Source organism: Scyliorhinus canicula, chromosome 2, assembly GCF_902713615.1.
Source record: "Scyliorhinus canicula chromosome 2, sScyCan1.1, whole genome shotgun sequence".
Lineage (NCBI taxonomy): Eukaryota > Metazoa > Chordata > Chondrichthyes > Carcharhiniformes > Scyliorhinidae > Scyliorhinus > Scyliorhinus canicula.
In genome coordinates, this window is record NC_052147.1 from 210,130,821 (window position 1) to 210,158,138 (window position 27,318).

Below are 27,318 nucleotides of genomic sequence, written 5' to 3' on the forward strand. Positions count from 1 at the left end.
CTTTGGGTTGTGGGGGTGAGACCTATGCAGACTGGAGAATGTGCAAACTCCACAAGGACAGTGACCCGAGGCCGGGATCAAACCTGGGTCCTCAGCATATTGAGGCAGCAGTGCTAACCACTGCACCACCGTGCCGCCCATTTGACAATGTTTCTAAGCAAAATCATGCCGTGGTTACTAGAAATGGCATGAAAACAAAAACTTCCAAAATCCCAGAAATTAACAACTTCAATTTCATCAGCTCCAGGGTCCCAGATTCCCGGCTTGGGTCACTGTCTGTGCGGAGTCTGCACGTTCTACTCCTGTCTGCGTGAGTTTCCTCCGGGTGCTCCGGTTTCCTCCCACAAGTTCCAAAAGGCGTGATGTTAGGTAATTTGGACATTCTGAATTCTCCCTCTGTCTACCTGAACAGGTGCTGGAATGTGGAGACTAGGGGCTTTTCACAGTAACTTCATTGCAGTGTTAATGTAAGCCTACTTGTGACAATAAAGATTACTTTACTTTATCAACTCGGGTTATTTGCTCGTAGTACATTTCAAAGATCATATTACTAGGAGCCATTTCCAAATAGAAACCCCAAGCTGTGAATGAAATGACATTTCATGAACACTCAGCTGAAATAATTTGTAGGGTTTACCAGTATGTTCCAGCTCCTTGAGATGTCAGATCCATTCCATCTACAGCATTATAATTATCATCATCCATAATTTTTGATAAGCCAAAATCAGTTATTTTTATTTCTCCACATGCAGTTCCATCAACCAAGAGGATATTACCTAAATGTAAAATAAAATACCCATGTTACCTGCATTTTACTTTGATTTAAAAAAAAAAGTAAAACTGCTTTCATATTTGCCTGGGTTCAAGTTCCACATTACCATACCAAAATAAAACTTTTTTCTTGAGACGTACAACCAAAAATATCGGTTTTAAAAATCTCCTTCATTAGCAACGATCTTAAGGTCAGTTAAATGCACTGTTCCAACAGCAGTACTGTAATTTGGTGGGAACATCATGACATCACACATGTATGATTCTTTTCTGGTGTTATTAGGAGGCCTATTCAACCAGTCGCACACTCCATGCAAACACACTGACCACAGAACATCACAACAAGCCTATGGTTTGCTCAGAATGCTATACTACAATAGTGTAGTTAATTTATCTGTAATAGAAGAGAACAAGCAACTCAGTCACCTCACTCTCCTAGTATCTTGGCTGGAATGCAAAAACAGTCATTACGAGCTTCCCCATATCATTTATAGGCAAAAACGAATGTGGAACTGATTTGGCCGATGAAAGTCCAAAGTTTGATTCCATGTCTGTGCAGAGTTGACTGTTATCAACAGGGATAAGAGAGAATGAAGACAAAACTGTCTGAAAATTAGGCGCTGAAGGCAAGAAAGTTTGAAGTCTTTTTGTGACAAGGAATCATGCTCACATTATCGCGCAAAGCAGCAAAGTCACTGCAGCTTGGGATACTGAGAAACAATAGCACTTGTTATTTGTGGCAAAATGCAAATGCTTCTAGACCACTTGAGATGGGTGGAATTGTAAAAGTAGCATGACATAAATGCAGCTAGGCTCATTTTTGGACGCTAAATCTAAGTCACCTGATCTGGAATGGCCACCGTTTTCCAGTTATTTCATTATAGAGGGAACAGAATATGAAACCTAATGAAGTACGAGTGATGCCCAAGAAAGGGGGAGCTATGTGAAGGTGAAGGGGTGGGGGCAATGGCGCGGAGGCTGCACGCTGAGGCAAGGGGCCGCATGAGCAACGAGGAGAGTCTCCTGTGTATTAACCATAGTTTGAGCACTGCAGCACATTTCCAGGTTTGTGCGATCCCAGTCTGACATGCTTAGAATTCTGCAAGTAGGTAACGTGTGAGCAGAGTTGGGAACAAACACCTGCACTCCTTCCCTAACCAATCGCACGCCCTACCCAAGTATGATCTCCCCCACATTGACATGGCACCTGACTTGCTCAGCAAGCCCACACCTGTTTAATTCACAGATGGCTTATCGCAAAAACACTGGAAGAGTAGTGGACCAAATTAATGCCCTCCAGTTTCCTTGACAGTGCCTTGAGCTGTTGATGCAGATGGCAGCTGGGTCTGACCTGGCTCTTGGTTGAGTGATGGCTCCCTTGTTCCAGCCTTATTACTTGCAGAGTATCCCTCCTCTGTTCATTTTCTGGTTGTTCGCCATGCTCCCTCAGATGATACTGAACGATTGGTGACGATACAAGTCTCCCGCATGTCATGCACGGGACTGGCCAGAATAACGGCTCCAGCTCCTCAAACCACAGGTTCTGTCCTTCCCTTGCTGAACCCCCAATCATAGATTCTGTGCCTTGAGGAGCAGCAACAGCAGGTGGAAGGGAATCTGTATTTGCAGGAGCTCGTGAAGCAGAATCAGAGACTGCTGGAGTACCCGTCTCTCCCACACCTGCTGTTCCTACAAATCAACTCTGCAGTCAGTTCCTGCTCTGACAGCGGAGTTTCGATTTCAAAGGTTTCAATGTCAGAAATCTGCCAAAAGGCTGAGGTTTTTCATCCCTGCATTAGCCAAAACAGCAAATAGGGATTTACAACTGGCATCAGCAATCCCAGGTGGGTATATATCTTGCATACAGCACTCAACACAGAAAAATACTGAAGAAGGAGATGGGAGGACATTGATAAATTTGTATTGGTTGAACATTGAAAGTGGCTGCTGAGATAATGCGTGCGTTGGTTGTATTCTTCCAAAATTCCCTAGATTCCGGAAAGGCCCCAGGAGATTGGAAAGCCACAAATATAACATCTCTATTCAAGAATGAGGGGAAGAAGGAAACAAGATACTACAGGCCAGTTAGTCTAACATCTTCATAGAATTTATAGTGCAGAAGGAGGCCATTCGGCCCATCGAGTCGACATCAGCCCTTGAAAGAGCACCCTACTTAAACCCACACCTCCTCCCTATCCCCGTAATATCATCTAACCGTTGGACACAAAGGAGCAATTTAGCATGGCCAATCCACCTAACCTGTACATTTTTGGACAGTGGGAGGAAATCGGAGCACCTGGAGGAAACCCACGCAGACATGAGGAGAAAGTGCAAACTCCACGTCACCCGAGGCTGGAATTGAATCCGGGTCCTGAAGCTGTGAGGCAGCATTGATAACCACTGTGCCACCCATTGGGAAATGCTAAAATTCATCATTGAGGAGGAAGTAGTAGGGTATTCAGAAAATCAATACCATCAGGTAGTCAACATAGTTTTGCGAAAGGAAAATAGTGTTTGACAAATCCATTTTAGGTCATTTTTAGGTTAGCAAACTGTAACAAGTGGAGCACCATAAAGATAATCAGTGCTTCGGCCTAAACGATGATCAATACAGTAGTCCCCCTTTATAACGCGGGTGTTGGGGTCCAAGACAGCCACCCACGTTGTATCCGAGCCGCGGATATCCATGATGGGGGTTTTAAATTTATTTAAAAATCTATGCATGCGCTTCCCATTGTGAGTCTACGGGGGGGGGCGGGGGGAGAGGTCAGACCCCCGTAGACTCACTATGGGAAGCGCTAGCATAGATTTTTAAATAAATTTAAAACCCCCATCGTGGATCCAATTAAAATTTCAGCGGCCGGCTCACTTTGATCCGGAGAAGGAAGCTGCTCTCACTGAAATCAGCCGGCCGCTGAAATTGACACTGCCCGCTGCTCTCTCCCTCCAATCCAACTTTTAAGTTTTAATGTTTCTGATTGGAGGGAGAGAGCAGCGGGCAGTGTCAATTTCTTTTTTTTCCCCTCCGGCTCGCCCCCTCTCCCCCCACCTCCTCCAACTAGACCCCTCTCCCCCCACACCCTCCGACTCGCCCCCTCTCCCCCCCCAACACCCTCCGGCTCGCCCCCTCTCCCCCCACACCCTCCGGCTCGCCCCCTCTCCCCCTCTCCCCCACACCCTCCTGCTCTCCCCCACAGCGTCCAGCTCGCCCCCTCTCCCCCCACACCTTCCGGCTCGCTCCCTCTCCCCCACACCCTCCTGCTCTCCCCCACAGCGTCCAGCTCGCCCCCTGTCCCCCCACACCCTCCGGCTCGCCCCCTGTCCCCCCACACCCTCCGACTCGCCCCCTCTCCCCCACATCCTCCGGCTCGCCCCCTCTCCCCCACATCCTCCAACTAGACCCCTCTCCCCCCACACCCTCCGGCTCGCCCCCTCTCCCCCCCCCCCCCCCCCCCCCCAACACCCTCCGGCTCGCCCCCTCTCCCCCCCACACCCTCCGGTTCGCCCCCTCTCCCCCCACACCCTCGGGCTCGCCCCCTCTCCCCCCACACCCTCCGGCTCGCCCCCTCTCCCCCACACCCTCCTGCTCTCCCCCACAGCGTCCAGCTCGCCCCCTCTCCCCCCACACCTTCCGGCTCGCTCCCTCTCCCCCACACCCTCCTGCTCTCCCCCACAGCGTCCAGCTCGCCCCCTGTCCCCCCACACCCTCCGGTTCGCCCCCTCTCCCCCCACACCCTCCGGCTCGCTCCCTCTCCCCCACACCCTCCTGCTCTCCCCCACAGGGTCCAGCTCGCCCCCTCTCCCCCCACACCTTCCGGCTCGCTCCTTCTCCCCCACACCCTCCTGCTCTCCCCCACAGCGTCCAGCTCGCCCCCTGTCCCCCCACACCCTCCGGCTTGCCCCCTCCCCACACCCTCCGGCTCGCCCCCTCCCCTCCCCCGTCCCCCAACACCCGCAGGGCCCCCCTCTCTCCCCCAACACCCGCAGGGCCCTCCTCTCTCCCCCAACACCCGCAGGTCCACCCTCTCTCCCCCACACCCGCTCCCCCCCCAACACCCGCCCCCCCACCTCTTCCCCCCCAACACCCGCCCCCCCTCCTCTTCCCCCCCAACACCCGCCCCCCCCCCCCCCCCAACACCCGCAGGGCCCCCCGGTCTCCCCCACACCCACAGGGGGGTCTCCCCCACACCCACAGGGGGGTCTCCCCCACACCCACAGGGGGGTCTCCCCCACACCCACAGGGGGGTCTCCCCCACACCCACAGGGGGGTCTCCCCCACACCCACAGGGGGGTCTCCCCCACACCCACAGGGGGGGTCTCCCCCACACCCGCCCCCCTCCTCTCCCCCCCAACACCCGCCCCCCTTCTCCCCCCGCCCCCCTTCTTCCCCCCCCCTTCTTCTCCCCACCCCCCCCCCCCCCCAACACCCGCCCCCCCCCCCCTCGGCAGTGTCAATTTCAGCGGCCGGCTTATTGTTTCAGTGAGAGAGTAGCTTCCCTCTCCGGATCAAAGTGAGCCGGCCGCTGAAATTGACACTGCCGGCTGCTCTCTCCCTCCAATCCAACTTTTAAGTTTTAATGTTTCTGATTGGAGGGAGAGAGCAGCCGGCAGTGTCAATTTCAGCGGCCGGCTCACTTTGATCCAGAGAGGGAAGCTGCTCTCACTGAAATAATCAGCCGGCCGCTGAAATTGACACAACTGACAGTTGGGATCCATAAGCCCCCCCGCGGTATATCGCGAACCGCGGTATTGCGTAGCGCGGTATAACGGGGGACTACTGTATTAATGATTTGGATGAAGGGACCAAATGTATTGTAGTCAAATTTGCTGATGATACAAAGACGGGTAGGAAAGCAAGTTGAGAGAAGTATATAAAAACAAGCCATGAGAAAGGTAGAGTCTGCCAAAGAGCACAGTAGATTTTGCAGACTAAGTGGACAAAAAGGAGTACAATGTGGGAAAATGTGAGGTTGTCCACTTTGATGGGAAGAAAAGCAACATTTTAAAAAAAAAAATACAATTTTACAGGATGTGTGCTTTGTTGGCTCGGCCAGAATTTGTTGCCTATCCCTAATTGCTCGAGAAGGTGGCAGTGAGCTGCCCTCTTGAACCACTGATGTCCATGTGGTGTAGGTACATCCATGTTATTACAGAAGTTCCAGGGTTTTGAGCAAGCAACAGTGAAGGAATGGCAATATATTTCCAAGTCAGGATGGTGAGTGACTCACAGGGGAACATCCAAGTAGTGGTGTTCCCATGCCCTTGTCCTTCTAGATGGTGGTGGTCGTGGGCTTGGAAGGTGCTTCCGAAGGAGACTCTGAGTTCCTGCAGTGCATCTTGCAGATGGTACACACAGCTGCCACTATGCGTCAGTAGTAGAGGGAGTGAATGTTTGTGGAAGAGGTGGCAATCAAGTGGCTGCTTTGTCCTAGATGGCGTCAGCTTTGTCCTGGATGGTGTCAAGTTTCTCAAGTGCTTTTGGAGCTGCATTCATCCAGGCAAGTGGGGTGTATTCCATTAAACTCCTGATTTATGTCTTGTAGGTGGTGAAAAGGCTTTGGGGAGTCAGGCTGAGAGTTACTTGCTGGAGAATTCCTAGCCTCCGACCTGCTCTTGTAACCACAGTATTTATATGGCTATTCCAGTTGTGTGTCTGGTCAATTCTGAGTCTGGAGGATTCAGTGATGGCAATGTCATTGAATGTCAATGTTTGATTCTCTCTTATTGACGATGGTCATTGCCTGGCCCTTGTGTGGCACGAATGTTACTTGCCATTTGACAGCCCAAGCCTGAATATTTTTCAGGTCTTGCTGTATTTGCACATGGACTGCTTCAGTGTCTGAGGAGTTGCAGACGGTGCTGAACATTGTGCAATCGTGAGCGAACACCCTCACATCTGATCTTATGGTGGAAGGAATGTCAATGATGAAGTAGCTGAAGATGATTGGATCTAGGACACTACCCTGAGGAACTCCTACAGTAGTACCTCAGGACTGAGATGACTGACCTACAGCAAATAGATTAGCCATCTTCCTTTGCGACAAGACGTGGAGAGTCTTACCCCCCCCCCCCCCCGATTCCAGTTTTCTAGGGCTACTTGATGCCGTATTCAATCAAATGCTGCTTTGATATCAAGGGTAGTCACTCTCACCTCTGGAGTTCACTGCTTTTGTCCATGTTTGAACCAAAGCTTTAAGGAAGTCAGGAACTGAATGATCCTGGCAGAACCCACACTGAATGTCGGTGAGCAGGTTATTGGTAAATAAGAGCCGCTTGATAGCGCTGTTGGTGACCCTTTCCATCACTTAACTGATGATTGAGTGTAGATCGATAGGACGATAATTGGCTGGATAGGATTTGTCCTGCCTTGTGTACAGGACATATCACGGCAATTTTCCACATTGCTGGGTAGACACCAGTGTTGTAGCTGCACTACAACAGCTTGGCTAGGGACATGGCAAGTTCTGGAGCACAAGTCTTCAGTACTATTGCCGGAACAGTGACAGGGCTCAGAGCCGTTGCAGTATCCAGTGCCTTCAGCTGTTTCGTCATATCACATGGAGTGAATCGTACTGGCTGGATACTGGCATCTGTGATGCTGGAGACCCCTTGGAGGAGACAGAGATGGATCATCCCCTCAGCACTCTGAAGATTACTGTGAATGTTTCAGCCTTGTCTTTTGCATGATGTGTTGGGCTCCTCCATCATCAAGGATGAGGATACATGTGGAGCCTCCTCCTCCAGTGAGTTGTTTAATTGTCTACCACCATTCACAACTGGATGTGGCAGGACTGCAGAGCTTGGCTCTAATCTGTTGGTTGTCAGATTGCTTTGGGAAGTCTGTCACTTGCTTCTTATGTTATCTGGCATGCACGTAGACTTGTGTTGTAGCATCATCAGGTTAACACCTCATTTTTCCTGCTGTTGCCCCTGGCATGTCCTCCTGCTCACTTCATTGAACCAGGGTTGGTCTTGTGGCATGGTGGTAAGTGTAGGGTGGGGAATATGCCGCCATTATGTTACAGATGGTGGCTGAATACAATTCTGCTGCTGCTGATGGCCCACAGCTCCTCATGGATGCCAAGTCTCGAGTTCCTAGATCTGTTCTGAATCTATCCCATTTAACACAATGGTAGTGCCACACAGTATGGAGGGCATCCTCAATGTGAAGACGGGACTTTGTCTCCACAAGGACTGTGCAGTGATGACCTTTACCAATATGGTCATAGACAGATGCATCCGTGGCAGGCAGGTTGATGAGGATGCGGTCTAGTGTACTTTTCCCTCGTTGGTTCCCTCACCAACTGTCATAAACCTGTCTAGAAGTTATGTCCTTTAGGACTCGGCCTGCTCACTCAGTAGTGGTACTATCACGTCACTCGTGGCAATGGATACGGAGGTACCCCACCCAGATTTCATTCTGTGCCCTTGCCACCCTCAGTGCTTCCTCCAAGGGGCGTTCAACATGGAGGAGTACTAATTCATCAGCTGACAGTGGACGGTATATGACAATCAACAGGAGGGTTCCATGCCCACGTTCAACCTGAAGCCATGAGACTTCATTGGGTCCAAAGTAAATGTTGAGGGCTCCCTCCTGACTATATAGCACTGTGCCGCCCCCTCTGCCAGGTCTGTCCTGTCAGTGGTACTATGTAGAGGTTCTGATACAGTGATTTGCTAGGCTATTTCAGAGGGCATTTAAGAGTTAACTACATTGCTGTGGATCTGTAGTCATATGTAGGCCAGACCAAATGAGGACTACCAGCTGGGTTTTATTTTATGACAATGATTTCAGGGTCATCGTTAGACTTTTAATTCTAGATATCTGTTGGATTCAGTTTCCACAAACAACCGGGGCAGGATTCTAACCCGGGTCCCCGCAGTATTACCCTGGGTCTCTGGATCATCAATCCAGTGACAATACCACTACGCAACTCTTATTTAAATGACCAGACACTACAGAATCCTGTGGTGGAGGGGGATCTGGGTGTCCTTGTACATGAATCACAAAAGGTGAGCATGTAGATAATTAGGAAAATAAATGAAATGTTAGCCTTTATTGAAAGCGGGATGAAATATAAAAGTAGGGAAATCTTGCACTAACTGTACAGGACATTGGTGGAACCGCATCTGGAGTACTGTTACAATTTTGGTTTCCTTACTCAAGGGAGAATATACATGCATTGGCAGCAGTTCAGAAAATGTTCACTAGATTGATTCCTGAGATGAAGAAGTTGCCTTTCAAAGAAAGGTTGAGCAGGTTGGGCCTACACTCATTGGAGTTCAGAAGAATTAGAGGTGACCTTATTGAAACACAAGATTCTGTGGGGCTGTACAGGGTGGATGCAGAAATGATGCTTCCTCTCATGGGTAAATCTAAAACCAGGAGTGGGGGTAATTAAAAATAAGGGGCCTCCTATCTAAGACGGAGGTGTGAAATTTCTTCTCTCAGAGGGTCGTTGATCTTTGAAGAGCAGTGGAGGCGAGAATACATTCAAGGTTATTTTAAGACAGATTTTTGACTTACAAGGGAGTTCAGGGTTATGGGGGAAGGCAGGAATGTGGAATTAAGGCCACAATCAAATCAGCCACACTATTATTGAATGGCAGAGCAGGATTGATGAGTCAAATGACCTACTCCTAAGTCTTCAGGTCTATGCATTTCCAAATGCTGAAATATACAGCAGTGATGCCTGATGGTCAAATGGGACCATTTCATACAGTCTAGACTTGCATATTAATAATGGTAGCTGCATGTGTATTATAGTGGAGGGCTAGCAGCGTAAGCTGTTACATCCAGGAGAGGAAGGTCAAAAAAGATTATAACATTCAAAAAGTCATTAATATTATGACTCTATAGGGCTTCAAAACAAAGTCCATCCCCAATACATTTTGGCATTCCTATTCTTTTACTTTCTGTATGGAATATGACGTCGCACATTTTTGCAATTTGTAAGACATCAATTACCACAACAAATTGAATTTAGTCTAATATTTTAATTAATTGAAAATCCATTTCAAAAACCATAAATAGCAATAATAAGGTTGAATTACATGTCAAAAGGCCGGACATCTGAATGTCAGTTCACAAGTTAAAAAACTGACAGACTGTAATGAAACTTACCAGGCTTTAGATCGTAGTGTATAATGGGAGGCTTGATCTCATTTAGATATCGCAATGCATTTGCTATCTGCATTACAATGGATCTTGCTTCCTTCTCAGACATCAGTTTGTGCTGCTTCAGATAGAAGTCTAAATCATTTCCTTCACAGTATTCTAACACAGTACAAAATCTAAGGAAAAACAATTTACATTTTATTACACAACTCCCTTATCAGCATGTTATGCAGATTCTGTACTTGACACTATACCAATTTTCTTAGTCTAGTTTAACTACATCAATTTGAAACTGTTCTTTGGCAGCTTGCTCCTCTGGTGATCATTTTTTTAAATAACAGAGCGGGTGGAAACACCATAAAATGGCTATGTTTTTAGATAGATGAAGAGGACTCATTTTTCAAGTAAGTCTTCGTAGCTGTTACCAATCATACTGAGCTAGTGGCAACACCAAGAATTCATCAAATTATTCCAATTACTTTGCAGTGACATCATGATGCAGTATCTTGACATCATTACTTTCGGCATCTATAATGCCAAACCAGCCTGCACATAAAGCAAGGAATATTACGCCTCCACAATGCAGTTAGTTTGCAGACAGACCGGCCACATTTTACAAAACAGAATATAGGCAAGAAGCTGTTCAGTTAACACGCTCATGAAATCTTTGAAATATAAAATCACTTCATTTTTAGTTCAGTTGACGCTTTGACAAAATTGCAAAGATGAGTTTTTTGCAAGAGGCAGTTTATTGATTGTGAAAGGAAGGAAACCTGATGTAATCTTACTGCCATTTTAAAGATGGTGGACATCGAAGTTGCCACACTGTTCTCAGTTTTGACAGTCCACACACATCTATGCTGAATCAGCACAAGAGGACGGTTCAATAGGAGGGTTTAGATGAGGTTCTCAAAACTCCAGAAGCTTCAGCACATTATGCATAATAACTTGCCACTCTTTTACACTACCTCTGTGTTTTGGGTTGAGAAAAAACAATATCTATGCGGTATCTAACTTAGTTATTTACTAAATTATAGAACTTGTATTGAATACTCCTAGATTTGGACAAACCAGATTTTTTGTCTTTACATGGCTTTATGCACTTGTGCTGTTGCCACCTTTAATAACCTGTTCATCAGTACATCAAGGCCTCTACTCATTCGAGGCAGCTGACCATCCTATGTCCTCTTGCAGAACATCACAATCATCAGAAATTGCTCCTTAAATTGGTAAATTCCAACATTGCTCCCACAATTTCCACAACCCATACACGATAAAAGCAATGTTTGTCAGAGAAATATATTAACTTTTTGCAACCCTCCCACAAAACGTGTATATCACAATATGCATTGACTTTTCTTCATTTACTGCATCATAATCTGTGCTAATGGGTACAGTTCCTCCTTTGGGTGTAATCAGTAACAAGGCCAAACTTGCGCCAATTTACAAAAGTGATTATCAAGTTTTTGCTAAACTTATTTGTATGTCATCAAACGCAAAATCTGCAATGAACCAGCACAATCAGGCAGTGTTTTGAAACTATTTTAAAAAACTATTTAAAGCATATTCGGTGTTATATTTAAGATAGTTAAATGGGTGCAATTTGATGAATGAAACTGAAAATGGATTTATCCTTAATAAATTAGAATGATGATGTTCAAAAGCTTTTAAAACATTCCTATTTGTGTTTTTCTTCCCAAGACAACCACTTTCAAAGATCCTTAAATGAGCACAATTCTCAGAAACATCTAATGGTGATTAATTCATCCTATGAGGACATCGTCAGTTTTCAGGGCAATTTGTAGGGTAGAGAGGATTGTGGGAACTCTAGCTGTGTTGAACATTATTTAATTTCATGATCTTTTGCGCTGGCTATGTCTATTTCAGATGAACGGTGTTGAAACACAGCAGTCAAGTGGAAACTCCAGGCCAATATGTGGACTTTGCAAAGATATGCAACAAACCTTACTTGAAATCTGCAACGGTTGAACTGTAACTATATCAATAAATGGGGTACTGTAACCAAATGATTCCCAACTGGAACCCATCATAATCAAAAACCATATTCAGAAATTCTCTTTAGCAAAACACCATGGCTGTGTTTGAGTTTTTTTTTTACATGTAAAAAGGCAGCACCTTTTCAAAAGATATTTATTTTTTTCTGTTTTATTCAACATATGCCATCAAGGAAAGATAAATGACCCGAATCATGCTATTAAAATGTAATCTCACTACAAGGACCTTCAACATCCCACATAAAGAATATCAAACTGAAACTATAAAGGTATAAATGGGAACTGTTAAACGATTTTAGGCAGAATACTCAAATGTCTTTTGTATATAACTAAATTTTGACATTATGAATTTATTTTCCTCATAATGTACTTATTAAATTATGATCTCTGAGGCTCATCTTCAATTATTTGTCTCCCCTTTAGTCTGACTCTCCATACAAGCCAGGTTCTATAACTCACCGTTTCATTAAAATATATTTTATTTAAGAACATGTAAGCCACCGATTCCAACAGAAATGAAGCTGACCTTTTTTTTTTGCCTTTTTGAAGAATGGAACATATCATTCTAAAATCACAAAACAGCATATACTGTACTTACGTGTCTGTATCCAGGGAGAAATAGTCATACAACTTAACTATCCTGGGATGATCCAGTTCTTTGTGTATTCTGTATTCTCTACATGCATGCCTAAAACCAACAATTAAAATAGTGCATATAATTCTACTTCATACTGAAACTACAGAAAATCATGTTTGAAATATTAAGGATAAAGACATACTTGTGATAGTTTTCTTTCTTTTCTTCCCTCCAGTTTTTGTTTAGTTGATGGATCTTCACTGCTGCATACCGCTGTTCAATCAAATCAAAGGCCTAACCAAAAAAGTTAAAAACTGTACTTAGAAATGAAATTTGATATTATTTTGAGATGCCATTAATAGTGTCAAAATACCCTTCTTTCAAGCCCTCCGATACATCTTTTTATAGGCAAAAACAAGCCTCAATTAAACTATCCTCGAATACAGATACTGATACAGTAAATCTCAGTGTTACTTGCCAACAGTTAAGGCCATTGTGCCAAATCATCTTACTCAAAGGCCACCATCAGGAATGCTCCCACACATTTGCTCCACAGAATGATGAGAAGTGGATCTGCACTTGAGAATCAGCAAGCACTGATTTTTATTATGTCATTGTGGGCAGCTTATAAGCAGAAGCCAGGTATCCAGATGAAAAGAGCAAAAGGTATTACAAGGCCAAAATTCTATCAAAATAAATTGCATAGTTTTACTAAGAGGCCTTTCTCCTGTGGTATGTATAATGAATTGGTCCAACAGCAGCATTCCCTTGCAAGATGAAGCGTATTAAGCACCGACTTCTAGTTAGGCAAATCAAACTGAATCCCCAAAATACATAATAAGTCTATGAAGTCCATGAATGCCCTCCGAAGGAGTAAGGTGGGCCAAAAGTAGCTTCCAAGCATTATTAAAAGAGCTATTGTTAGCTACTATTATGTCAACATTTTATTACATGATTATAAAATGAGGATGGAAGAGAAAAGACATTCAATCAATACAAGCTCATCTTCCGAGAAAGAACCTATAGTCCATTGCAGGGTTTTCAACCAGGGGGTCCACAAGATCGTTCAAAAAAGGCTTACTTGAACTAAAGCTGGTGTTCGATATAAATGAATAGACCCAGAATGGTGCTGCCACTTAGTGGTTCCGTAATGAGCTGCAGCTATGAAGATCTCAGAGCATAGCTTTCAGCATCTGATTTATTCACAAATCTCAAGGGTTCCTCGTTCTGAACTACACAGTAGTAAATAACTGATTCCTGAAATAACTTTCAGTGGTGGCCAAGGTAATTGGTAAGCAGGAGAAGCAGATTAAACTGTTGCTCAAGTTTCATCCTTTATTTTGCTGGCCCTTATGCCACACCTGATACTTTCCACCTATATTGAAAAACATCTGCAATAGGTGATAGTGATTTACAGTCATTGATGATGAAAACCTCTCTCTCTTACAACTATCCAATCTCCCAAACATAAAGAAAAGTGAACAAGTGTTTGCAATCCTGTTGGCTCCTTAGATGCGATATTAAATGCAATGTCCTAAGGACAGCTCCGTACTAAGAAAGGGAACATTGTTGAGTGTGAGCAAACAAGAATTTATGATCTTATGTACTGTGATAATCAAAGACACCAACAGGCTCATTTCAAGCCAGACATGTGGAGTTAGAGCAGAATGGATCAGGGGCAACTGTGGGATTAATGATTCTAGGAAATTAACAACAAAAAATAAATACAGGGTCCAGATTTGTGTTCCAAATTCTATCCCTGACAAACTCTACTGACTTGACTGCACAGGGTTTAGGTGCATGCTGTCAGAATAAAGGATTCTAGAATCCAAATGTGTTCTAAGAGCTCTACAGAGAATATCAGGCCTGTTTCCCCAACACAGAGCATTGGGAGATTTCTTGTTGGTTCAATCTTCAGACAATACCTCTAGCTCAAACTCTGGTCATGACCCCAATTTAGGTCATAGAAACAGTGAATGGGGTCACGAGCTCCCTCTCCTCCGAGACTGTGCACTGCATCAGCACAGAACCAGGCAGCATCCAGCTCTGCCTATGTCTCAGTCTCTCGGTGCTGCCCTCGGGCTCCTACCTGTGGTCATTTCACGCAGTCTTCTTTCATTGAAGAATATTGAGAGCTTGGCTGAAAACTCAGTAGCCAATGACTGTTGCATGTTATGTTCTATACCGGTTCAGAAGCTTTCCATGTGCTCTGACCCCGGCCATAAACACTGCGGCAATGCCTCCGCTGCTGCGTGGTGCTCCATCTGAGGCCAACATTTTCAGCATGGCACTGTGGTAAGTTTCTGTTGCACTGCTGAGGTTAATACCTTTGAATTTTTTTAAATAAATATTCTTATTCTCCCTTTTCACATTTTCATCATATTTATAACAAATAATTAACAATAACAATTCAATGGCAATCCCCGAGCCAGCAATCCCCTCATCCCACCCACTCGATGACATCCAATTCGTGAAAATGCATGATGAAAAAGGCCAATGAGTTGTCGAACCCTTCCATCCTCCCTCTCAACTCAAACTTTACTTTCTCGAGTGTAAGGAACTCCAGCAGGACCTCCCGCCACGCCGAGGCACAAGGCGGAGAAGCCAACCTCTACCCCAACAGAATCCGCCTTTGGGTAATCAGCGAGGTGAAGGCCAAGACATCTGCCTTTGCACAGCTTCCAACTCCGGCCAATCTGACATCCTGAATATGGATTCTTGGGACCCAATTCTAGTTTAACATGCACAACCCTTGAGATTACCCTAAAGACCTCCCTCCAATACCCCTCCAGTTTTGGGCAGGACCAAAACATACGAACGTGATTTTGGCCCCCCCCCCCCCCCCCCCCCCCACCACAGCATTCATAAACATCCTCCACCCCCTCAAAAAGTCAGCTCATCCTCGCCCTTGAGGTGCGGTCAAAACACCACCTTCAACTGTATCAGCCCCAACCTCATGCACAAAGTTGAGGCATTCACCCTCCAAAGCACCTCACACAACAACCCCTCCTCCATGCCCTCCCCCAACTCTTCCTCCCACTTTGCCTTAATCCCATCCAGTGACTTCTCCCAGAATAACACCATAAATTGCTGACACCACACGTTTCTCCAATCGCCCTGCTGTCAATATCTCTTCCAACAGTGTGGGGGGCCAGAGCAATCGGAAAGTTCTGTACCTCCTTCCTGGCAAAATTTCAGACCTGCATATATCTAAACAACCCCTGCCCCAACCCATATTTCTCCCCCAGCTCCTCCAACTTCGCAAACTGACCTCCCAGAAACAAATCATTTAATACCCTAACTCCCCTCTCTTCCCATCTCTGAAAATTCCTATCCCGTCTCCCTCGTTCAAATCTATGTTACCCTCGAATTGGCATTTCCCTGGGCCCCGACCACAACCTAAAGTGCTGGCGCAACTGCCTCCAGATCCTGAGCGCTGCCACTACCACCAGACTCCATAAGACCATAAGACATAGGAGCAGAATTAGGCTACTTGGCCCATCGAGTCTGCTCCGCCATTCAATCATGGCTGATATGTTCTCATCCCCATTCTCCTGCCTGCTCCCCATAAACCCTGATCCCCTTATTAATCAAGAACCTATCTATCTCTATCTTAAAGACTCGGTGAATTAGCCTCCACAGCCTTCTGCGGCAAAGAGTTCCACAGATTCACCACCCTCTGGCTGAAGAAATTCCTCATCATCTGTTTTAAAGGATCGTCCCTTTTGTCTGAGATTGCGTCCTCTGGTTCTAGTTTTTCCTACAAGTGGAAATATCCTCTCAACGTCCACTCTATCCAGGCCTCGCAGTGTCCTGTAAGTTTCAATAAGATCTCCCTTCATCCTTCTAAACTCCAATGACTATAGACCCAGAGTCCACAAACGTTCCTCATATGACAAGTTCTTCATTCCAGGGATCATTCTTGTGAACCTCCTCTAGACCCTTTCCAAGGCCAGCACATCCTTCCTTAGATATGGGGCCCAAAACTGCTCAAAATACTCCAAATGGTGTCTGACCAGAGCCTTATATTCTAGCCCTCTTGACATGAATGCTAACATTGCATTTGCCTTCTTAACTGCCGACTGAACCGGCACGTTAACCTTAAGAGAATCATGAACAAGGACTCCCAAGTCCCTTTGTACTTCTGATTTCCTAAGCATTTCCCCATTTAGAAACTAGTCTGTGCCTAAATTCCTCCTTCCAAAGTGCATAACCTCACACTTTTCCACATTGTATTTCACTTGCCACTTCACTGCCCACTCTCCCAGCTTGTCCAAATCCTTCTCCAGACCCCTTGCTTCCCCAATACTACCTGTCCCTCTACAGATCTTTGTATCACCTGCAAACTTAGCAACAGTGCCTTCAGTTCCTTCTTCTAGATCATTAATGTATATTGTGAAAGGTTGTGGTCCCAGCATAGACCCCTGAGGCACACCACTAGTCACTGGCTGCCATCCTGAAAAAGACCCCTTTATCCCCACTCTCTGCCTTCTTCCAGTCAGCCAATCCTCTATCCATGCCAGGATCTTACCCGAAACACCATGGGCTTTTAAAGTTTTTAATAGTTTCCTCTGCGGCACCTTGTCAAAGGCCTTCTGGAAATCTAAATAAATCACATCCACTGGTTCTCCTTTGTCTAACTTCCTTGTTACCTCCTCAAAGAACTCGAACAGATTTGTCAGACACGAACTCCCTTTGATAAAGCCGTGCCGACTCAGTCCTATTTTACCATGCACTTCCAAGTACTTCACGATCTCATCTTTAATAACAGACTCTAAAATCTTACCAATGACCAAAGTCAGGCTAACCGGCCTATAATTTCCCATCTTCTGCCTCCCTCCCTTCCTAAACAGTGGTGTTACATTAGCCACTTTCCAGTCTTCTAGGACCCTTCCTACCTCCAGTGATTCCTGAAAGATCATCACCAATGCCTCCACAATTTCCTGAGCTATCTCTTTTAGGACCCCGAGGTGTAGTCCATCCGGTCCAGGTGACTTATCCACCGTCAGACCTTTCAGTTTCCCCAGAACCTTCTCCTTCATAATGGTCACTGCACTTACCTCTGCCCCATGGTTCTCCTGGAGCTCTGGCATCCCACTGGCGTCTTCCACTGTGAAGACTGATGCAAAGTAACTCTTCAATTCTTCTGCCATCCCTTTGTTTCCTATTATTACTTCTCCAGCCACATTTTCCAGTGGTGCAAAGTATATTTTTGCTTCTCTCTTACCTTTTATATATTGAAAAAAAACCTCTTCCTATCTTCCTTTATATTACTAGCTAGCTTGCACTCATACTTCATCTTCTCCCCCCTTATTGAGTTTTTAGTTGTCTTCTGCTCACTTTTAATGGTTTCCAAATCCTCTGGTTTCCCACTAATCCTCGCCGCTTTGTATGATTTTTCTTCAGCTTTTATGCTGTCCTTGTCATCCCTCGTCAGCCATAGATGCCTTGTCCTCCCCTTAGCATGTTTCCTCGTGCTTGGGATGAATTACTGTCGAGCCTCGCTAATAACCCCCCAAAACTCCTGCCTTTGCTGTTCCACTGTCTTCACTGCTAGGTTCCTTTTCCAATCCAATCTGGGCAGCTCCGACCTCATGTCTTTGTAGTTACTCTTATTTAATTGTAATACCATTAAATCTGATTGCAGCTTCTCCCTCTCAGACTGCAGTGTAAATTCTATCATATTGTGGTCACTGCTCGCTAAGGGTCCCTTCACCTTAGGTTTCCTAATCAATGTGTCTCATTACACATCATCAAATCTTGAATTGCCTGTTCCCCAGTGGGCTCTGTCACAAGCTGCTCCAAAAAACCATCTCTTACAGACATTCCACAAATTCCTTTTCTTGTACCAACCTGATTTTCCCAGTCCACCTGCATATTGAAATCCCCCATGATTATTGCAATATTGCCTTTTTTACATGCCATTTCTAACTCTGATTTATTTTCTGCCCCACATCCCGACTACTGCTCGGGGGCCTGTACATAACTCCCATCAGGGTCTTTTTACCTTTGCAATTCCTCAACTCTACCCACAGAGTTTCTATGCATTCTCATCCTATATCGCTCCTCGTTATCGATTTAACTTCATTCCTTACTAATAATGCAACCCCGCCCCCTTTGCCCATCTGTCTGTCCTTTCGATAGGACATGTATCCTTTGATATTTAGATCCCAGCCCTGATCCCCTTGCAGCCACGTCTCTGTGATGCCCACATCGTCATACCGGCCAATTTTAACGTGCGCAACAAGCTCATTTACCTTGTTCCGTATACTGGGCGCATTTAGGTACAACACCCTCAATACTGCATTGGCCACCTCCCTTTCACACTCTCCTCTGTACCCTGAATTGTAGCCCTTTTTGATTTTTGACTGTGGCTTCTCTGCCTTACACTTTCCCCCTTACTGCTTTTTGTTTTGTTTCTGGCCCCGTGTTACTTCCAACCGACTTCCTGCATCAGTTCCCCCTGCCACATTAGTTTAAACCCTCCCCAACAGCGCTCGCAAACCCCCCAGGTGCAGATCGCCTGGTTTGTACTGGTCCCACCTCCCCCAGAACCGGTTCCAATGCACCAGGAATTTGAATCCCTCACTCTTGCACCATCTTTCGAGCCATGCATCCATCCTATCTATCCTGACATTCCTACTCTGACTAGCTCGTGACACTGGTAGCAATACTGAGATTACTACCTTTGAAGTCCTACTTTTTAGTTTAACTGCTAACTTCCGGAATTCAGCTTCTAAGACCTCATCCCGTTTTTTACCTATATCGTTGGTGCCTATGTGCACCATGACAGCTCGCTGTTCACCCCTTTCCCCCAGAATGTCCTGCAGCTGCCAGAGACATCCTTGACTCTTGCACCAGGGAGGCAACATACCATTCTGGAGTCTTGATTGCGTCCGCAGAACCGCCTGTCTATTCCCCTTACAATTGAATCCCCTATCACTATAGCCCTGCCATTCTTCTTCCTGCCCTGCTGCGCAGCAGAGCCAGCCATAGTGCCATAAACCTGGCTGCTGCTGCCTTCCCCCGGTGAGCCATCTCCCCAACAGTATCCAAATCAGTATATCTGTTTTGCAAGGAGATGACCACAGGGGACACCTGCACTGCCTTCCTACACTTGCTCTGTCTTTTGGTCACCCATTTTTTATCTCCCTCAGTAATTTTCACCTGCGGTGACACCAACTCGCTAAATGTGCTATCCACGACGTCCTCAGCATCGCGGATGCTCCAAAGTTAGTTCATCCGCAGCTCCAGAGCCATCAAGCGGTCTAACAGGAGCTACAGCTGGACACACTTTTTGCACCTGAAGGAGCTGGGGTCAGTGGACATGCCCCTGAACTCCCACATTGCACACGAGGAACATGGCACGGGTCTGGGATCTCCTGCCATGTCTTAACCCTAGGTTAACTTATACAACTACAATGCCAAAAAACTAAAGAAAACAAAAAAAATAAACAATGAAAAGAAGTATTTCCCTGGGGCCATCAGGAGTGGTGCTGTTGCCAACTGATTAAACCCCGACCCCCTGCATAGACTCTCCCCCATTCTAACCCACTGGGAGACCCCCTCCTCTCACCCAGCCCTGCCCCTTCTCAGCATTCGCCACCCAGTAATAATACACTAAGTTTGGGAGAGCCAACCCCCCCGACTGCCGTCCTCTCTGCAACAGCACCTTCCTAATCCCAGCCACTCCCCCCCCGAAATAAACAAGGTCATGTGGATGGACTCACTTTGGAGCATCCGCGATGCTGAGGACGTCGTGGATAGCACGTTTAGCGAGTTGGTATCACCGCAGGTGAAAATTACTGAGGGAGATAGAAAATGGTAAGGGGCTGGTTTAGAACAGTGGGCTAAACAGCTGGTTTGTAATGCAAAACAAGGCCAGCAGCGTGGGTTCAATTCCCATTGCCGGTCTCCCTGAACAGACGCCGGAATGTGGCGATTAGGGGCTTTTCACAGTAACTTCATTGAAGCCTACTTGTGACAATAAGCAAATATTTATTTTATTTTTATTTATTTATTTAATCATCTTTTCTACTTCCTGAAAAAACGCCTTTGATAAAAAGATCGGCAGGCACGGAAAAATGAACATAAAACCACGGCAATACATTAATCATAACTGCCTACACCAGACCGGCCAGCGATAGAGGAAGACAATATAATTAAAGCAAATTACTGTGGATGCTGGAATCTGAAACCAAAGAGAAAATGCTGGAAAATCTCAGCTGGTCTGGCAGCATCTGTAGGGAGAGAAACGAGCTAACGTTTCGGGTCCAATGACTCTTTATCAAAGCTAAAATACAAAGAAAGTGGGAAATATTTATACTGTGGAGTGAGAATGAAAGATGAGTCATAGCCACAGAAACCCAGGAAACGGGGTGCTAATAACCAGAGAAACCAAAGGAAAGAGTGCTAATGGCAGTCCCCAGAGAGAACAAAAGGTGTGCAAGGCCAAACAGCAGAGAAGCTAACATCAGAGCAGAGGGTAAACTGTGACAGATGCAGATGTGGAGGGGGGAAGGGAAGACAAAAAAGAAATAAATGGTAAAAGACAGTTAAAATGAAATGGGATGAAAACAAATGGGTCGAGGTGGGGTAGAGCTAATCATCTAAAGTTGTTGAATTCGATGTTGAGACCGGAAGGCTGTAGCAAGCCTAACTGGAAGATGAGATGTTGTTCCTCCAGTTTGCGTTGAACTTTACTGGGAACATTGCAACAGGCCAAGGACAGACAAGTGGCAATGGGAGCAGGGTCATGTGTTAAAATGGCAAGCAACGGGAAGGTCAGGGCCCCGAGTGCGCACAGACCGAAGGTGCTCAGCAAAGCGATCACCCAGTCTGCGTTTGGTCTCTCCAATATAGAGGCCACATTGGGAGCAGCCAATGCAATAGACCAGATTGAAAGAGGTGCAAGTGAAACGCTGCTGAACCTGGAACAAGTGTTTTGGGCCTCGGATGTTAAGCATGGAAGAGGTAAAGGGGCAGGTGGCACACCTTCTGCGATTACAGGGTTAGAGGAAGACAATTCCCATCTTGCCAAAATCGCTTTCACCCTCCCCACCAAACTACTGATGTTTTATCTACAGAGCTCCCCCTAATTTCGTGCCACCTGCACACCCAGGTATCAAAAGTGGGTTAATTGTCCTAGGAAATGGCAGTCCCCCTACCCTTCCTCCCACCCCCAGCCGGGACACCACAAAATATTTGCTTTTGTCCAAATTTAGTTTATACTGAGAAAGACCCAAACACTTGAAGTAGCTCCAATATACCACCCATCGACGCACTTGGTTCCAACACATACAATAGCAAGTCGTCTGCGTACAAAAATGCCCTGTGTTCCAGAGTGCTGCCCCCCCCCCCCCCCCCCCCCAACTATCCCAGTCCACACCCCATAACTTCTCAACACGGTGGCCAAAAGCAATAGGGTGGGGGGACATAGGACACCCCCTGCCTGCCTGGTCTCTCGATGTATAGAACCAAAAGCTCCAAAACCGCCATCAAATACCTCCACTCTATCCAGTCAAACACCTCCTCGGCGTCCAGCGCCACTACTACCTTTGTCTCCCTCCCTTCTGCCGGTGCCATAACTACATTCAGGTTCCTCCGAATGTTTGAAAAAAAAGCTGCCTCCCTCTTACAAACCCTGTCTGATTTTCCCATATCACCTTTGGGAGGCACTCCTCCAGCCTACCCGCTAACACCTTTTCATCTACATTCAAGAGTGATGTGGGCCTATACGACCCCCACTCTTTCGGATTCTTATCCTTCTTGAGCACCAAGGAGATCGATGCCTGCCTCAAAGTCTGTGGCAACACCCTCTTCCCTATTATCTCCTCAAACATCCCCACCATCAGTGGCACCAGCTTATCCCTAAATTGTTTATAGTACTCCACTGGAACCCCACCTGGCCCTGCTACCTTCCCCGACTGCATCCTCCCAATCGCATCATTTATCTCCTGCTCCCCTATCACCCCCTGCAATGTGGTCCTATCCTCCTCCCCAACTTTGGATATTCCAAACTATCTAGGAATTCCTGCATTCCCCAATCCTCCCCCGGTGGTTCCGACCTATACAACCTCTCATAGGACTCCTCAAAAACCCTATTAATCGCGTCCGGAGCCACCACCAACTTCCCCATCTCATCCTGAACCTGAACAATTTCCCTTGCTGCTGCCTCCCTCCTAAGTTAACCTGCCAGCATACGTCCCCGCCTTCTCTCCATACTTGTAGACCGCTCTCCTCATCCACCTCAATAATAACCTTTTAATTAAGTGAATATTCAATGTCCTTTTTAATTTGCTTTTCAGTTGCAAAGCCTGTCAGCAGGGCTCAGTGTCACAGGCAATTCTGGCACAGAAAATCAAATGTTGCGCTTCTCGGTGTTAGCTTTTGATACAAACTGGATGCTCCATGTACTTTCCAATATTCTGTCCTCTTCACACTTGGTCCTTTACCCAAGCACTGGCATTCTGTTGTCTCTACTTACTCCCTCTGTCAACAATTATTTATGATTGACTTTATCTGCAACAAAATGGAGTTACAAAAATCCTGTGATCTCCGTACCTGTAGTAAGGGATCCAATTCCAGAAGGTAGAAATTAAAATTCTATGTAGTAAGTTAGCTGATTTCGAACAGGGACGCCATCACCCTGATATGACAGAACATCCTGGATTTAACTACAGCCGCTTCAAGACCCCCCCCACCCTTAAGCTGCTTTTCCGCTGATGAGCGGAATTGATGAGCACATACAACAATAACATTTTCATAAGTAACTCGTCAGATTTTCATATATTTACATGTTGATCTATAATCGGCAAACTTTAATAATTAATAACTAATAATTATGATGTGCAAATGCCACATAATAATTATTTGCGGAATGTAACTCTGCTGCCTTGCTTTTGCTAGCATCAAGGATTGAGTGGTAAAACAGAATTGCATTAGAAAATAATTTGCTACTCTAAAGGCTGTCCTCCAAAGTCACTCTGTTTCTCCTTTAGCCATAAGATGAGGACACTGCCTTTAGCATGGTGGGTGGGATTACACCTGGGCTGATGACAGCTGCCTAGTTTCTGTCAATGTTTAATTCCAGTGCCATTTGCCTAGGTTCATCCACCACCAGCTACAACATAGCACATTGTAGAGGATTTAGCAAGAGGCTAACCTTGTGGCTGATTATTCCTGTTACTTAGCACAGTTTTCTTTAACCTCGTTAACCATCCATGAGAAGAGGTCCCTTTTTCACTGAAATCTTAACTTTGTCAGAGGGGCTTCCTCAAGGGAAAAAGGAGTCACTTTGCAGAGATGCCAGAATCAGGAGGTAATATTAGAGAGAAAGTGCAAAGTGTACTGGGAGAGATAGATAGCAGTACAGTAGGAAATTGTAAGTTGTTAGTTGGATTCAGAATAAGGGGAAATTGTATGTTGTTAGTTGGGTTCAGAATAAGGGGAAAAGTAATAAAACTTAGATCATGGTTATTGTGCATGTATGTGAATGTAGCATGTAGTAAATAAGACTGGCAAGTTACAGGCATAGATTACCATATGGAAACATTATATGGTAGCGAAAGCAGAGACCTGGGGCAAAGATGGGCAGGACCGGGTATTAAATATCTCTGGATGCAAAGTGTTTGGGGAAAGATAGGAAAGTGTTATATGATATGTTATATGGTTACTATTGGCTGGGGACTATTGGCAGTCCACAATCCATATTGAGTATGATCTCCCCCAATGAGGAGGGCAGAGTCATCTGCATAAATAGAGCTGGCCAGTGTGGAACCAGCTAGAGAGGAGAGAGCAGTGGTGGAGTACTGCTGCTGTTGTATACATGTAATTTGAAATAAAGTTATTTCTTCCAATTCTGCAAACTCGTGCTGGATTCTTCGTGGCTCTCACAAAATGGCGATGAGGGTTAAAGTGGATAGCTGTCAATGCTGCTGAAGCCACCTCCCTGGATTTTTGTTGGATACTTTTTTATCATAGAATTTACAGTGCAGGAGGCCACTCGGCCCATCGAGTCTGCACCGGCTCTTGGAAAGAGCACCGTACCAGAGGTCAACACCCTATCCCCATAACCCAGTAACCCCACCCAACACTAAGGGCAATTTTGGACACTAAGGGCAATTTATCGTGGCCAATCCACCTAACCTGCACATCTTTGGACTGTGGAAGGAAACCGGAGCACCCGGAGGTAACCCACGCACACACGGGGAAGATGTGCAGACTCCGCACAGACCGGGGCCCAAACCGGGAATCGAACTTGGGACCCTGGAGCTGTGAAGCAATTGTGTTATCCACAATGCTACCGTGCTGCCCCAGGATACTGGTTGGAAGTATTTTTCTGTTGCATCATACCTCTTTATGAATGTTTGGATGTCTTTGAAAGTTGGAACCAGTACGCACAAGAGATGCAATACTACTTCCGGGCGAATAACATCACCAAAAATGAGCGGCAGGTGGTCATTTTGCTCACCGCCTGTGGCCCGCCTACGTTTGGGGTGATTAGGAGCCTTACGTACCCTGCTGCGCCCGATAGCAAGACGTTTGATGAACTTGTGACATTGGTGGGGCAACATTTTAACCCAACCCCGTCCATGATAGTCCAGCGTTACCGGTTTAGTCCCACAGAGAGGACCCCAGGAGAATCCCTTGCTGAGTTTCTATCAAGGCTATGCAGTATTGCAGAGTACTGTGACTTTGGTGAGACTTTGTCAGAAATGTTACGCGACCGCTTGACTTGCGGTATAAACAACGCGGCCACCCAAAGGAAGTTGTTGGCCGAGACGACATTGACTTTTTAAACTGGTGATTCAGATAGCGTTGTCCCGAGCGAACACAGAACGTGGAGTTCAGGAACTACAGGGAATGGAGGTGCACGCCTTGGGGTGCAACCCATTCCATCCAAAAACGTCTTCCCACACCCCTGCCATACCTTGGGCGGGAGGGCATCCAGATCAACGTCAGTGGCTGCCGGACATTCCTCCCTGAAGGGAGCCTTCGCCAGAACTGATGGACGAGGAACCATATCAGTTTCGGACTTGTGCCAGCCCAGGGGCCGCACCTTCCATTTGGATGAACCTGCGGGGACTACTCCCGAGGATGTGGAGACGGAGGATGACTGCCTGCAGCTGCATTGTGTGGCAGCTCTTCATGTGGCCCCCATTAAGGCGACGGTACGGATCAATGGTCACCCGCTTGAGATGGAGTGGGACACTGGCGCAGCGGTCTCAGCGATTGCCCAGAGGACATTCCACCACATCAAAATGGGTAAACAGACCCTTACCATTAACCGTTACACAGGCCAGGATAGCCACATATAGGGGGGAACCATTGGACATTGCTGGAAATCCGATGACTCATGTTGCTTATGGACCCCTGGAGGGGCGGTTCCCGCTCATCGTGGTGCGTGGCCACGGGCCCAGCCTGTTGGGTCGGGACTTGCTGCGCCATTTGCGGTGCTGTGGCAGCACATTCTTCAAACAGGTTCTGGAAAGTTGACAGAGGTACGAGGACGGTACCCAGATGTATTCCAGCCCGGTTTGGGGAAGATAAAAGGGGCCGTAGCCCATATCTAGGTTGAACCGGGAGCCCAGCTGCGCTATTTCTGGGTGCGCCCAGTACCTTACACCATGCTCGAGTAGTTGTAGGGGAGCTCACTCGTTTGGAGTCCTTGGGTATTATCAGGCCCCTTCCTTTCGCTGACTGGGCAGCGCCAATTCTACCGGTAATGAAGCCGATGCCACGGTTCGCTTGTGCGGCGACTATAAACTTAGTGAATACAGTTTCCCGACTCGACCGATATCCAATGCCCCTACACAAAGCTTGCAGATGGACTCTCAATCATTAAATTAGATATGAGTCACGCCTACCTACAGTTGGAGCTGGACCCTGCCTCCCAGCCATTTGCAACTATTAATACACATAGGGGCCTGGATGAATGTACACGGTTGCCCTTTGGAGTATCCTCTGCCTGCGCCATCTTTCAACACGTCATGGAGGGCATCTTGAGAGGTTCACCACGTGTCGCTGTTTGCTTAAACGTTTTGATTACAGGGACATCCGAGCAGGAACATTTGGAAAATTTGGAGGCTGTCCTTAGATGCTTCTCAGAGGCTGGAGTCTGTTTACGTCGCACATAGCGCGTCTTCCAGGCGAAGAGTTTGCGAGGTTCATGAAGATGAACGGCATACAACATATCTGCACTGCTCCATACCACCCGGCTTCCAATGGGTTGGTGGAGTACGCAGTGCAGACGTTCAAACGGGGCCAAAAGAAACAGTCTTCAGGGTCAATGGACACTAGACTGGCTCATTTTTGTTTTCGTATAGGACCATTCCATATGCAGTGACTGGGGTAGCTCCCCCGGAACTCTAACGGGCCGGAGACTTCGCAGCCACCTGAGCATGGTTCTCCCGGACATTGGCGGAAAAGTATGCCACACTCAAGAACGGCGGGGGCATGGCCTTTCTCGGCATCAGCCGATTCGGCAGTTTGCGCCTGGTGGCCCGGTGTCCGTTCGAAATTTTGCTGGTGGTGCCCTGTGCGTCCCTGGAGTTATCTTTCGATGACCGGGCCCAATCTCTTACCAGGTGCAAGCCCAGGGTCGTCTCCAGCGCAAGAGATGTTATAACCTGCCTGATTACAATTGGCTGGGGACTATTGGTAATCCCACAATCCTTAGTGAGCATGAGCTTCCCCAATGAGGAAGGCGGAGAAATAATTAGCAGCGTTACCTGCATAAATAGAGCTGGCCAGTGTGGAACCAGCTAGAGAGGAGAGAGCAGCGAGTACTGCTGCTGTTGTATAAATGTAATTGTAAATAAAGTTATTTCTTTCAA

At 46.4% G+C, this 27,318-nt stretch overlaps 1 protein-coding gene across 6 annotated transcripts in view; it reads right to left on the bottom strand.

The window, feature by feature from the left end:
- Positions 1-27,318, bottom strand: part of LOC119961928 (serine/threonine-protein kinase tousled-like 1) — a 252,762-nt gene that overhangs the window by 12,562 nt on the left and 212,882 nt on the right. For all 6 annotated transcript variants that reach the window (XM_038789486.1, XM_038789485.1, XM_038789488.1 and 3 more), the window contains 4 exons: positions 12,684-12,775; positions 12,503-12,592; positions 9,896-10,065; positions 638-776 (listed from right to left, as the gene is read on the bottom strand). In XM_038789486.1, coding sequence (XP_038645414.1) covers positions 638-776; positions 9,896-10,065; positions 12,503-12,592; positions 12,684-12,775 — 491 coding nt within the window. The remainder of the gene's footprint in view (positions 1-637; positions 777-9,895; positions 10,066-12,502; positions 12,593-12,683; positions 12,776-27,318) is intronic.